At 54.7% G+C, this 13,490-nt stretch overlaps 1 protein-coding gene across 39 annotated transcripts in view; it reads right to left on the bottom strand.

Annotated features, from left to right (window-relative positions):
• Nucleotides 1-13,490, bottom strand: part of TBCD (tubulin folding cofactor D) — a 189,128-nt gene that overhangs the window by 22,930 nt on the left and 152,708 nt on the right. For 38 of the 39 annotated variants that reach the window (XR_012426388.1, XR_012426390.1, XR_012426389.1 and 35 more), the window contains 4 exons: nt 12,885-13,002; nt 10,417-10,477; nt 9,001-9,023; nt 8,112-8,143 (listed from right to left, as the gene is read on the bottom strand). Coding sequence is in view for 35 of the 39 variants with exons in the window: in XM_074021048.1 (XP_073877149.1) it covers nt 8,112-8,143; nt 9,001-9,023; nt 10,417-10,477; nt 12,885-13,002 (234 nt within the window). In the remaining 4 variants the exon portion in view is untranslated. Of the gene's footprint in view, nt 1-8,111; nt 8,144-9,000; nt 9,024-10,416; nt 10,478-12,884; nt 13,003-13,147; nt 13,365-13,490 lie in introns of those variants that run through there. The other variant, XM_074021070.1, reaches the window with a different exon arrangement.

The raw sequence follows: 13,490 nt of genomic DNA, 5'->3' as shown, positions 1-13,490 counted from the left end.
TTACTTCTGTGCAGATTTGAAAATTTCTAAACTAAGAAGTCTTCTTCAGAGACTGACACTGTCCTACAATGTCTCCTAAAATGTCTTTGAGGGTTTTGATGATTGTAGTTTGTATGCATAAGTTTTTAGTTACTCTCACACTTAGTTTTAGATACGATTTTACCTCCTTCCACGTGGCACCTGTTAACACCATCACTCACTCAGTGCACTCCCCTTTCCACCAAAACCAGACACGCCTCTGTCACAGTGCGAATCCTTTCAGCTCTGAACAGAGTACTGCTCTCATGTGTTTTAAAGACTGGGAAACCAAAGTCCTAACTAGTTTTTAAAATAATTTTCTTGGGGATGCACCCTGCATGTGAACTTTAAATGTATTTTATAATCAAGTTAAAAAATTTTGGCCAGGGCTCAGCGGTGGAATGAAGCAGTGCGTCAGCCTCTCAGGAAACGGCACACAGGACTCAGCAGTAGAAATGAAAAGGTTTGTACACACAACGTCTCGCACATGAATATTCCTGGCAACCTTATTCACAACAGCAACAGACAGAAATAGTCCCGGTGTACTTTACTGAGTCCTGGTTGAAGGCACTCTGGTAAAACCCAACCGTGGGCTAGGAAGGCACAAACTGTGAACACACGGACAGCTCGATGGGGTCTCAGGGCACCACGCTCACAGAAAATGCCACGACCATATGAGTCGATCATGGCATATTCTAGAAGGGCGGCAGGGGGGTGAGAATGCAAAGGGCAGGGGCTGTCTCTGTGGGAAGGACGCAGGTTTCTGATTGAGTGTGGAGTTCGTTACAGAAAGCTACAGATTGTGCATCAATCTGCACAAAACTAGACACACATGCCCACTCCACACACACATGAAACCGCAAAACTGCAAAGGCCTGCAGTCCAGTTAAGAGGCAGTGCCTCAACACACGGTCCTGGCTCCAACACTGTGAGGCCGAACCCGGAGTCACCGCAGGGGAAGCGTGGGAAGCACAGCTAGGCTCTATTACTAATCTCATAACTTCCTGTAAGTCTGTAATTATTTCAAAGTGAAGAATATTTTTTAAAAACAGACTGGATAATGCAGACCAACCCTCCACTAAGACATTTTTAAAAGCCAGACAAAATGAAAGCACACAGGAAGTGCCTGCAGTCACCAGAGAGCTCACGAGGCCCTGACGGGGACGGCGCGGCGGGGCCAACTCTCCCCGGCTCACGGCTGACTCCAGGGGGCGCCACAAAAACCAGAAACCCCCAACAGTGCATCCAGGAGCGTCCCCAGCTAGCGGGAAGACGGGACTCCAGGACGACCAAGGGAGAACCGGGAAAGCCCTCGCCGCGGTTCTGAACCCGGAGGACCACACCTAGAAACAGGTGTGAAACGTGGGCCAGCCCAGCACTGACCCCTCTCACATCCTGAAACCCGACAGAGGTGACCCCGACAGCAAGCATCCACCTCCCGTCAAGGGCAAACGTCAAGTCTCTCTGGGAGAGGAGAACATTCCAGGCCTCAAAGCATTTCTGTAATGTTTTGTTCCTGTGGCTTGGTGGAGATGCTTTTCGTGTATGATACGCCATCCTTCAGAAACAGCCACGGAGGCTCCAGGTGATGACATTAAACAAAGACTTTAAACCATGCTTAATATGTTCCAGGACGTGAAAAAAATGAAAACTAAGAAGAATATGCAAACTATAAAAAATTAATACAAGTTCTGAGAAGTAAAAAAGAATTCAAGGATGCGTTTAATGGCAGATATGGCACACCTGAAAGAATTTGTGACAATGAAATTTAAGTCAAAGAAAATGTTCCTGTAATCCCAGCACTTTGGGAGGCCAAGGTGAGTGGATCACAAGGTCAAGAGATCAAGACCAACCTGGCCAAGGTGGTGAAACCGCATCTCTACAAAAAATACAAAAATTAGCCGGGTGAGGTGGCACATGCCTGTAGTCCCAGCTACTCGGGAGGCTGAGGCAGGAGAATCGCTTAATCCCGGAAGGTGGAGGTTGCAGTGAGCTGAGATTGTGCCACTGCACTCCAGCCTGGGTGATAGAGCGAGACTCCAACTCAAAAAAAAAAAAAGAAAAAAAAATGTCCAAACTGAATCAGACAAAACCAGAGGAGAGAGGTAAGAGGCGTAAAGAATTAAGTGCAGTGAGATCCAGATGAGAAGTGGGTAATGAGTCCTAAAAGGAGAGGAAAGGCCAGTGAGCAATGTTCAAAGAGATCATGGCTAGGAATTTTTTTAAAGCAAACAAAACATCGACAGAAAATACAGATTATGGAACAAGTATGAACCCTAGAGCCCCAAGTCAGATAAACACAAAGGGAACTTGTTCTAGGAATATCACAGTAAAAGTGCTGAAAACCAAATAAAGATAAAATCTCAAAAAAAGCCGGGGAAACTTAAAAGATTGTCTCCGATAAAGTAACAAGTAGACTGGCGGCTAAGTTCTCCAGAAGACAAGAGACTATTATTTTTAAAGTGCCAAAACACAAGCAAATGAAGAAATGCAAAGTTTCATTCTTAGCAACAATACCTTTAAGAATCAAAGTGAAAAAAGAAAAAAAAAAAAAGCTCTCTGGGAGGCCTCGCGGGTGGATCACCTGAGGTCGGGAGTTCGAGACCAGCCTGGCCAACATGGTGAACCCCATCTCTACTAAAAATACAAAATTGGCCGGGTGTGGTGGTGCGTGCCTGTAGTCCCAGCTATTGGGAAGCTGAGGGAGGAGAATCGCTTGAACCTGGGAGATGGAAGTTGCAGTGAGCCGAGATCGCACCACTGCACTCCAGCCTGGGCAATAAAGAGTGAATGAAACTCTGTCTCAAAAAAAAAAAAAAAGTGGAAAAAAGCCATTTTGGGATAAACAGACAAGTGGGTGCCACCAGCAGACACACACTACGGAAAACACTAGCAAAGTGAAAATGGTCTTCGTAGAAGGTGAGAAATGCAGGACAGAACAAGGAGAAGCAGCAGGTGTCTGTGTGGGTAAATCCCAGTGAACTCCCATGGAACAAGAGAACAGGGTGTCTGTGCATGTAAATCCGAGTGAACTCCGACTACGTAAAACAGCACAACGTCCTGTGTGATTTGAGACAGAAGTAAAAGCGAAGCCACGACAGCACCGGTGACGTCTCTGCTGAGAGGACAGGGGAGGTGGCAGGTGTGTTCAGGACATCTGGGATGGAGCACGGAGCCCTCACCCCCACAGCAAGAAGTCCATTAACAGCGTAGCCCGGGCCGGGCGCGGTGGCTCAAGCCTGTAATCCCAGCACTTTGGGAGGCCGAGACGGGCGGATCACTAGGTCAGGAGATCGAGACCATCCTGGCTAACACGGCGAAACCCCGTCTCTACTAAAAACACAAAAAATTAGCCGGGCGAGGTGGCGGCGCCTGTAGTCCCAGCTACTCGGGAGGCTGAGGCAGGAGAATGGCGGGAACCCGGGAGGCGGAGCTTGCAGTGAGCTGAGATCCGGCCACTGCACTCCAGCCTGGGTGACAGAGCGAGACTCCATCTCAAAAAAAAAAAAACAAAAAAAAAACAGCGTAGCCCGGCTTGCTAAGTCACGATCCTCCACACACCCGTGGCCAACTCGAGGCTCACCGATGCCTCTGGTTTCCCTCCTGTCTTCGGCATGAGAGGACAGAACTTTTCCTGGTTCTCCTGATGCCTCTGGTGCGAGGCTGCGAGAGCCAGATGACCCTCTTCCTCCCGGCCCCCACCCTCAGTGATCCACATGTGAGCAGGATAAAAAAACACCTGTGGTTTTAAGACACTGAAACTTGGGGATTGTTTCAAGAGCAAAACGCAGCCCACCCTGACTGATGGACCCCTCCTTCACCTCCGCTTTACTAAACAGAGCTCCCCTCCTTCACCTCCGCTTTACTAAACAGAGCTCCTGTTTCTTTCCTTTGATCCTAAAGCATGAAATGCAAGAGGCACTGAGTCTAAGATGGAGATGAGGGGACGCTCGTCCTCCTGGCACCGGGGGAAGCAGCTCAGTTCCGGCCACACTGAAGACACCCAGGATGCTCATCCCCTCTCATGTGAATATTCATGACAAAGGCCAACCTGTACGACATGTCTTCGATATGGGAACAAAGGGGACTCGGACAACTCCCAAGGGTTGAGCCACTTTTCCCACAAAATGTGCAAAAAACATCTGAAGAAATCGTGGTTCAACACCTCCAGGGTACCTGCGGCCGGGGTGCACTGGCGCTCCTGTGGGCGGCATGTCACCGACGCGCCAGCGTCCTCAGGTGCAACGGTGCCATCATCTGGCCTGGGTGAGAAAGTGACCAGCAGCCCCTCCCCGTCTCCCACATGTAGCCCATGAACCCACAGATCTCTCACCCCGACAAAAGCTTCGAGTCTTGTCTCACTTGAAAGAACACATCTAAAACTAAGGATATCAGGAAACAGCTCTGTACACACAGAACTCAGAAATACAGAAGCAAGGAAAACAGACAGCTAAAAAACTGAAAGGGTTGCTTTTGGAAAAATAAAAACGTGGGACTGGGAGATGCGGGGCCAAGACCACAGACGCTATGCAGAACGATTTCACTTTCTGAACTATGCCTGTTTGAAAGCTGAAAGGGAAACTTCCTATGAAGAGTAAAACTGAACGAGGAGGCCGGGCGCGGTGGCTCAAGCCTGTAATCCCAGCACTTTGGGAGGCCGAGGCGGGCGGATCACAAGGTCAGGAGATCGAGACCACAGTGAAACCCCGTCTCTACTAAAAATACAAAAAATTAGCCGGGTGCGGTGGCGGGCGCCTGTAGTCCCAGCTACTCAGGAGGCTGAGGCAGGAGAATGGCGGGAACCCGGGAGGCGGAGCTTGCAGTGAGCCGAGATCGCGCCACTGCACTCCAGCCTGGGCAACAGCGTGAGACTCCGTCTCAAAAAAAAAAAAAAAACTGAACGAGGAGGAGAAAAAACCCTGAGGTGACACCAAGGCTCAGTCAGGGTCACCAGGGACGCAGCTGGCTTCAGAGCCTGCAGGCCACAGACTCTCTTGGGGCCAGCAACGGCCCTGGAGGGGAAGAAGCCGCACGAGGAGGGCCAGCTGCGGGGAGCTGTGGCCACGGCTGGGGAGTGCAGGCAGCAAAGGGGCCCCCAGGGAGGGCGTGGGCAGCTTTCCGGGGGACACGCCCACCACCGTGCGAGGCCACATTTGCAGGAGTGAGTTTGCACTCAGCGGTGTAAGGGAGTGCAAACGCGGACTCCAGCAAACACACTCATGGTGCAGACACAGCTGGAGGTTGGCAGCGGGTCCAGAGCAGGGATGCCTCCCACAAAGACGCCGTCCTCCACGATGCCCCCGAGCAATCCATGCCCCGCAGTGAACCCTGAGGGATGCACCCCAACAGCACACGTGCCCCAGAGCAGAGCACGGGGGGAAAGCTGGAGCTGGGGATGGAGAGAGGCAGACAGACACCACCCTGCACCCAGCACCCCCAACAACTGACCACAGCCCACCGCCACCCTTCAGAGCACCGAGAACCCGGATGGTGTGAAGACGTCACACACCAAAACCGTGGTAACGGCGCCTTTTAAAAACCCGGACAAAGCACATCAGTGTTTACGTTCCACGGTTGCTCGGTTACTCGGGCAGCCTGCAAGGCCTGCCAGCAGGGAGCAGTGGGTGTGGTGGGTGAGGAAGGGACAGGACAGAGTGGCTACTTTGTATCACGTCTTCCAAATACCATCATCAAAAAGCCCAACTAGAACCCACAACTCCCTCCTCTCCTGGCTACGTGCAAACTGCAAACGCAGCCTCAGCCAGGCGGGCACGTGGCGTGGAAAGCTGCCCGCGGCGACCACACGGAGGCCCCGGGACCTGCGGCTTTTCCGCGGTTTCCTCCTGAGCTTGTGACAATTCTGCCCATCGTGGGTAGGTGGCAGCAATGCACAGGCCAACAGCGCCCTGCGGCCAACAGCAGCCAGCACCCAGCAGAACCCCTGAGGGGCGGTGACTCTGCAGCCTCGGGGCCATCAACGCAGCTGCCCTGACCACACATTCAAGAAGAGCAGATGACAGAGCAGCACCTCCCCTGGGCCCGCCTCACAGAGCAGGGGGGTGAAGGAAATGCAGCCAGGAGGGCGTCACCAGCCATGGGGACTCGGAACACATTCGACTGTCGCCGCTGGCCACAGGGACTGGGAACACCTTTAACTCTGTCTCCGCTGGCCACAGGGACTGGGAACACCTTCAACTGCGTGGGGGGCCACGGGGACTGGGAACGCCTTCAACTGCGTGGGGGGCCACGGGGACTGGGAACGCCTTCAACTGCGTGGGGGGCCACGGGGACTGGGAACGCCTTCAACTGCGTCGGGGGCCACGGGGACTGGGAACGCCTTCAACTCTGTCACCGCCGGCCATGGGGACTCAGAACGCCTTTAACTCCGTCGCCGGCCAAAGGGATTCGGAACCCTTTAACTCCCCAACTCATGGTGGGCAGGGGCTCCTGTGCAGACTTACTGCTCAAACACCAAGGGCGACCCTAAAAGCACACCCCACAGCACACAGGGAGCACGTGGAGGTCGCGTGGAGGCCGCGTGGGGGCCGCGTGGGGACCGCGTGGAGGCTGCGTGAAGGTCGTGGACTGCCTCCAACTGCCATCTCCAGGGCATGATCCGTGTTGTGGGTGGGAACTGGGGGACACTGAACCCCTCTGAGAGCACCCGGCACCCCACCCCACCCCATCCCAAGCCAAGCTCCTAGATCCAGAAATAGCTTTTTACAGGTCACCAGCTGTCCACGATACATGGGGGATGGTTTCGACCCCACTAAGGAGGCAACTCCGGGCACCCATGGGTATGTCGGAAAGGTGACAGCCCTGCACCACGTGCTCTGGATGCATCTGAGGGACAGTGACCACGTCTACACGCAAAACATGACACGCCGGTCTTAGCCAGCAGGGACCACCTGCAGAACCGGCAGTCCCAAGCCTCCGACGTCAGCTGACAGAAACTGGCTCAGGTTTCCAGGATTGACTTTCCCGTGACATCCATCAAACCCACGAGAACACTGAGCTGACACCAGCAGAAATGCCAGCTGGCTGCTCTCAGCACAGAAGCCCCGCCAGCCTGGCTGGAGGTAGACGGCTGCAGGCCTCGGGCAGGTCCCCATCAGGTCAGGGCTGGGAGGTGTGGACAGAAAGCACAAGAGGCGGGTACAGCCCTGACATCCGGCCCTGGGCTCCCCAAACCCAGCCTGCTCTCCTCTGCTCGGACCACACAGACCTCAGCAAAAGTCTGCACACAACAGCAATTTTTCTAAGCTTCCTCACCAGCTGTGCCTCCACACTCACACTCACACTCACACTCACAGTCTCACAGCGGGGGGCTAAGGGTGGCGTGGGCTGGGCCGTTCGCAACGGCAGGGCCCTGGGAGCTGTGTCGGGGGGATCCGGCTCCCTGGACCCTAGAGGTTGGCTGCTGCCATTGGGAATGTCTAGGGAAATGCAATCAGGCTTTCACTTTAATACTCTGTGGATCTAAAATGTGTTCTACGCTTCCCTCCTCACACACCAGAAAGAATCAGCAAAGAGAAACGAGGCACTGCCCGACTGTGCTAACCCCCGGCAGGTATCAGAAGCTTGGGAATCGGGCGCAGACGTCCGCCTGGACTCGGGCGTGTAAGGAGCTTCGCCTCTGCTCAGCTTTCCTCTTGCGCCCACCTGAGCTTCCTGTGCTCGCCCAAAACAGCTCTGGGTCCCTGCACTGCTCAGTCCACCAGGGCAGGCCCGGGGCTGCTCTGTCCACCATGGGGCCGTGCTTGGAGGGATCTGCAATGACCACTGGGTCCACAGGTGAGCACTGGCCCCACTGCCCCAGCTGCCTCTGCTTCCTGAGAAATTTCCAGAACCAGTGGCTCCGGGGTGCAACCCCTCCCAGCTCACACTTCCTCTCGTTCTCTCAATCTCCATCTCTCAGTCTCTCTCTTATAGGCACCGCTGGGCAAACCAGGCACCCCACAGCTGCCGCCTCCACAGAAGAGACACACCCAGCCCTGCACCCTGGCAGGCCAACGGGCCGCCCCGCACCCAGGAGCACGCCTCCCTCATCGAGGGGGCAGCCCTTTGCTGCAGCCTTCAGCCTTCAGACCTACCTGCTTGTCTCATGAGCTCTCCTCCCAGACCCCTGAAAAGGAATGAAAACATCAGAATTAGAAGAACCTCCTGATGTACAAAACACCATGAAAGATGCTTGCCAGTGTAACCTCGGGCTCCAAAAAGCACTACAATGAGAACTAGTTGAATGTGTTACTGAGCATGAGTGACCTTTCATGAAAAAAGTAAAAAACATGGTACAGCCATCTTCCGGAGGCCTCCCATCCTAGCTGGGTCATGCTAATTTTTTATTTTTCCTGGACATTAGAGTCCCGATGGGTATCCCATCACAGAGGTAACTCCAAGCAGTGCTCAGTTCTTACTTTACAAAAGCAATCTCAGACGCCAGAAAGAGCCCCATCCAACCTAGAGAAGCAGCGCGCTGCGGTTCTACCACAAGTGAAGCCAGGCGGGGCTCCGGGCTGCTCTGCCCGTCTAGGATGCCTGCCCTCCAACAGCGGGCCGGGTGACCCCTGGTTAACCCACACACAACCAGGTCAGACCCTCACACACCTCCAACAGTGGGCCGGGTGACCCCCGCTCAACCCACACACAACCAGGTCAGACCCTCATACACTTCCAACAGTGGGCCGGGTGACCCCCGCTCAACCCACACACAACCAGGTCAGACCCTCACACATCTCTGACAGCCAGCTGGGTCCAGGTCAGACCCTCACCCACCTCCAACAGTGGGCCAGGTGACACCTGCTCAACCCACACACAACCAGGTCAGGCCCTTACACACCTCCATCAGTGGGCCGAGTGACAGCCGCTCAACCCACACACACACAGGCAGTGCGGGGAGCGAACACATCCGTCCCGCCTGCTCCTGACACACAGCTCTTCATTAGGACACAGATATAAGAACTTTAGTTTTGTAAAGCTCACCTGTATAACTGACGATCATAGAGCTGAAAATAAAAAACAAAGTTATTTAATAATTTAAATTTTAAAATAATACATATACATTAATAATTGTCAAAAATAAGAACAAAGAGAAAACGGCAGAAGACGCCGTGCCAGCCAGGAGAGCCACCTAGGGGGCTGGGGATGGAGGCCCACCTACTGACGCAGATGGCCTCATTTAACCTCCAGACAGGCCCAGCGCTCCCTTGAAGGGGAAACTGAGGCACGGAGCAAGGGGAGGGTGGCCAGACAGGGAGCTGGAGCCACCTGTGTTCTGGTCCCAGGGACCGACAGAACTCACCGAGGCAGCCCTCGGGCAGGGAAGTGATTGTGCCCAACAGGATGCTGAGGTTTCTTTTTCTTTAAAAGAGCTAAAAAGCCACACGGTGATGAGCACTACTACTAAAATTTACTGAACACTCACACTGTGCCAAATATTCTCCTAAACTCTTTAAAATATATTATTTAACTCACAAAAACTCAAGGAGGTCGGCCTATATTTTACAAGAAAAGGGAGCCATGGCTCAGCCTCAGTGGGGAGACCACATTCATGGCGGCTGCCCGGGGCCACCTCCCCGTCTGCACTCTGCAGCCATGCTTGTCTCAGTCAGAGAGGGAGGACAGACACTACCTTAAAAGTGAAAAATGTAAGCAAAGTGGCTTTGCCAAAATCATAAAGCAAGTTAATGGCAAAAATAGGATAAGAATCCAAGAGGTGAATCTTAAAGAATATAAAGCTATCTGGAACAACAGACAGTAAACCATGTAATCCCTTGTGAATAATTTTTATATTCTCCTGTAACACCAAGATCCATAGTTCATACTTTACCTCTGGGTCACAGAAGCCTTTGAGACTCTCTAAAAGCCCAGAAAGATGAACACATCATCTCCCCAGAGAAATGCACACACAAAATTCTGGTTTACTTTCAGGAGACGCCAGACCCCAGTTGCAGCTGCACGGCTGGAAACTAGAGGTTTTGTGCTTGTTCTGTGTGCCCAGCTCCACGAGAGCACGGGGCCCACTACCCCCACCCACAGTTGGCTGCGCACTCCATCCTGGGACCGAGCCGGGCGCCCCGAGGGAAACCGCACTCCAGCTACAGCTGAAACCTCCACTGACTGCACTGGCTTCATATGCCGTCCTCAGAGACCGAGGACACGTTGGCTACGTGCACTCATTTCCCAGGAGTCTTTTCTCCCAGGGCAACCCCCCAAGGTGGCTGTTCACAAGCGTGACACCAGCGTAGAGCCTGTTCCCAGAGCGATCACACCCAGGTTCCACCACTGAGCCCAGGACTGATGGAGCACAGTGGCCACCAGGACTGCAAACCCTGCCTGGGAAGGGTGGGAGGCCCTGTGATGCCTCCCCAGGGGCACACCCAGAGGCTGCACACAAACCTGCTGGTGAATCTGCTTCAGGCCCTGCACTGCCTGCTCGTCCAGATGGTCCGTGACGGGCCTGCAGAAGGTCAAACAGCGAGTTGAGGCCACACTCCCCAAGACCCCAACCCCGGGTACACTCAGAGAAGCTGAGGTCACACCCCCCAAGACCCCAACCCCGGGTACACCCGGAGAAGCTGAGGTCACACCCCCAAGACCCCAACCCCGGGTACACTCGGAGAAGCTGAGGTCACACCCCCCAAGACCCCAACCCCAGGTACACCCGGAGAAGCTGAGGTCACACCCCCCAAGACCCCAACCCCGGGTACACCCGGAGAAGCTCAGGTCACAACCCCCAAGACCCCAACCCCGGGTACACCCGGAGAAGCTGAGGTCACAACCCCCAAGACCCCAACCCCGGGTACACCCAGAGAAGCTGAGGTCACAACCCCCAAGACCCCAACCCCGGGTACACCCGGAGAAGCTGAGGTCACACCCCCAAGACCCCAACCCCAGGTACACCCGGAGAAGCTGAGGTCACACCCCCCAAGACCCCAACCCCAGGTACACCCGGAGAAGCTGAGGTCACACCCCCCAAGACCCCAACCCCAGGTACACCCGGAGAAGCTGAGGTCACACCCCCCAAGACCCCAACCCCAGGTACACCCGGAGAAGCTGAGGTCACACCCCCCAAGACCCCAACCCCAGGTACACCCGGAGAAGCTGAGGTCACACCCCCCAAGACCCCAACCCCAGGTACACCCGGAGAAGCTGAGGTCACACCCCCCAAGACCCCAACCCCAGGTACACCCAGAGAAGCTGAGGTCACACCCCCCAAGACCCCAACCCCAGGTACACCCGGAGGAGCATGGGCTCAGCAAAGTCTCCTCTTGTTCAGGTCCTGGTGGGTCCCAGAGACCTCTGCAGGGCATACCTCTGATTATTTTTTTATTCTATTATATTGTTTTATATTGCATTGTTTTGTTTATTTTATTGTATTTATTTCATTTTAGAGATGGGGTCTCACTGTGCTGCCCAGGCTGGTCTCAAACTCCTGGGCCCAAACAATCCCCCACCTCCACCTCCTAAAGAGCTGGATTACAGGCGTGAGCCACCGAGCCCGGCCCATTTGTGACTTTAGATGAAGCAGTGCCTGGTCAAAGGAAGAGGATGTTGGGACATTCCCTTAAAGCTGTGACCCCTGCCAATGTGACCATCTTGGAAAACAGAGAAGTCCAGGTGAGGCTGAGACGAGAGCTCATGTCCACTGCCATCCGAGGGAAGGCCCCTGGCGAGATCGGCCCTGGGCTGGCATCTGGGGGCCTGGATGCCAGCAGGGTTCCCACCAAGCCCTGCCGGATGAGGCCCCCTCGCTGGCTCAATGTGCACAAACCGTGTGCTTTACTCCGGTCACCTGCTTTCCTCCTGGGGGTCTGGAATTTTGTTTTGTGCCAGGTGGAGGTGCCCACATAGCCAGACCCCAGGCTGGCCTAGGCACTGAGGCTCAAACGTGCTTCCCTGATAGACACCTCACAGGTGAGGTCACATTTCACTGCTGGGGGAATGTCACAGGCTCTGTGGGACCCAACTGGAGGACCCTGGGAGCTCCTGCCTGGTTCTCCCCAGACCCCACTCCATGCGCCTTCTTCCTCCACCACAGAGCAGCGCCATCAAGGCCAGGTCTTGCACGGGCATCGGCCACACCCACACGAGCGAGCGAGCGTCCCTGAAGGAGTCGCACTGTGCATCTGAGCTCGGGACTGACCAGAGCTCCCTCAGGCTGGGGCGGGAGGTGGGCCCATACCCTGCTCTCAATCCGTTGCCAGGAACTGTCTCACTGCACAGGGCATAACTTAAAATCGTTTCTCAAACTGGAGTCCGAGAACCAGGTCACCATCACTATGGTAAGTCTGGGAGTTTTTACTTTTGAGGAAGAGTCAACCGGGAAGAAACGTAAGACAGTCAATGCCTTACAGCCTCCTGCACACAACTTCCCAGCGACCCCGTATTTTTCATGCTTTATTACTATTTGTACAAATATAGCCAACTGAAAAATTCAAAAGAAAAGTGCATGTTCTCTGGCATTTTAAACTATCAGACGTGATGAAGAAAGGACACTGAACATGCAAGTCGCTTGATGCCATCTCGGAAAAAGGACCTTTGCTGTTATGACCTCACTCGTCACCTCTGAGACCAGGAGGTGCACAAGGAGGCAGGAGGGGCAGGGTGACTGGGGGGAGACGCCCGACCCATCTGGGTGACACACCCCGCTGAAGAGAGGTGGGTGGTCCACCCCGGCACAACCGTCAGGAGAGGGCCACTTACACGCTCTGTCAGTACAACCTGGGGCCTAACAACTGTGCCACTGGTGCAAATAAACAAAAATTAGAAGGGATGAGATAGCCCCGAAGTGGAAAGCACTGTAATTATACGGCAAGGGGATCAGGAACGGAGCCCTGTGTCTCCTCGAGACCCGCTCTTCCTACCTGTTCTCTTGGGCTGCAAGTTTGTACAAGGCGTAAGCAACCTCCGCGCAGGCAAGAATCGACCCATGCCTCGTGTGTAGGTCTGGACTCAGCGTCATGGACAGCAGCCTCGGGAAGACTGCAAGAGACAGGGCCGAGAGGGCAGGTGACAGTGTGTACACACAGATGACCGGTGGGACGTCCACAGACACCCACACAGGGCCAGGAGGGCAGGTGACAGCGTGCACACACAGACGGCTTGTGGGACGACCACACTCACACACCAACAGTGGCGTCCCTCAGGGTCATCACCCCAGTGCCCAGGATGGCACCCGTGGTGATGCAGATGGCCTCCGAGACACCAAGGGTAACAGGACAGAGGCTGCTGTGTGCTCCCAAGTGCCCCAGACGGGGTGGGTAACTCAGACAGGAGAGGCAGCACAAAAGAGGAGGACACACTCCCCAGGCCTTCCCTGTCGGTGTAGGGTGGCCTCTGGTCCTGGCAGGGCCTCTGCCTGGCTGCCTGGGTGGTGGAGGGGGCGGAGCAGGACGGAGGCAGGGCTGCCCCAGGGGCGGTGCCTCTACTCTGAGTTTACTCAGAAAGCACAGACTCCTCAGAACCCTCGC

The sequence above is a fragment of the Macaca fascicularis genome, chromosome 16, assembly GCF_037993035.2.
Source record: "Macaca fascicularis isolate 582-1 chromosome 16, T2T-MFA8v1.1".
Classification (NCBI taxonomy): domain Eukaryota; kingdom Metazoa; phylum Chordata; class Mammalia; order Primates; family Cercopithecidae; genus Macaca; species Macaca fascicularis.
Note: the sequence above shows the minus strand (reverse complement) of the source record. Positions and strands in the feature narration are given on the sequence as shown.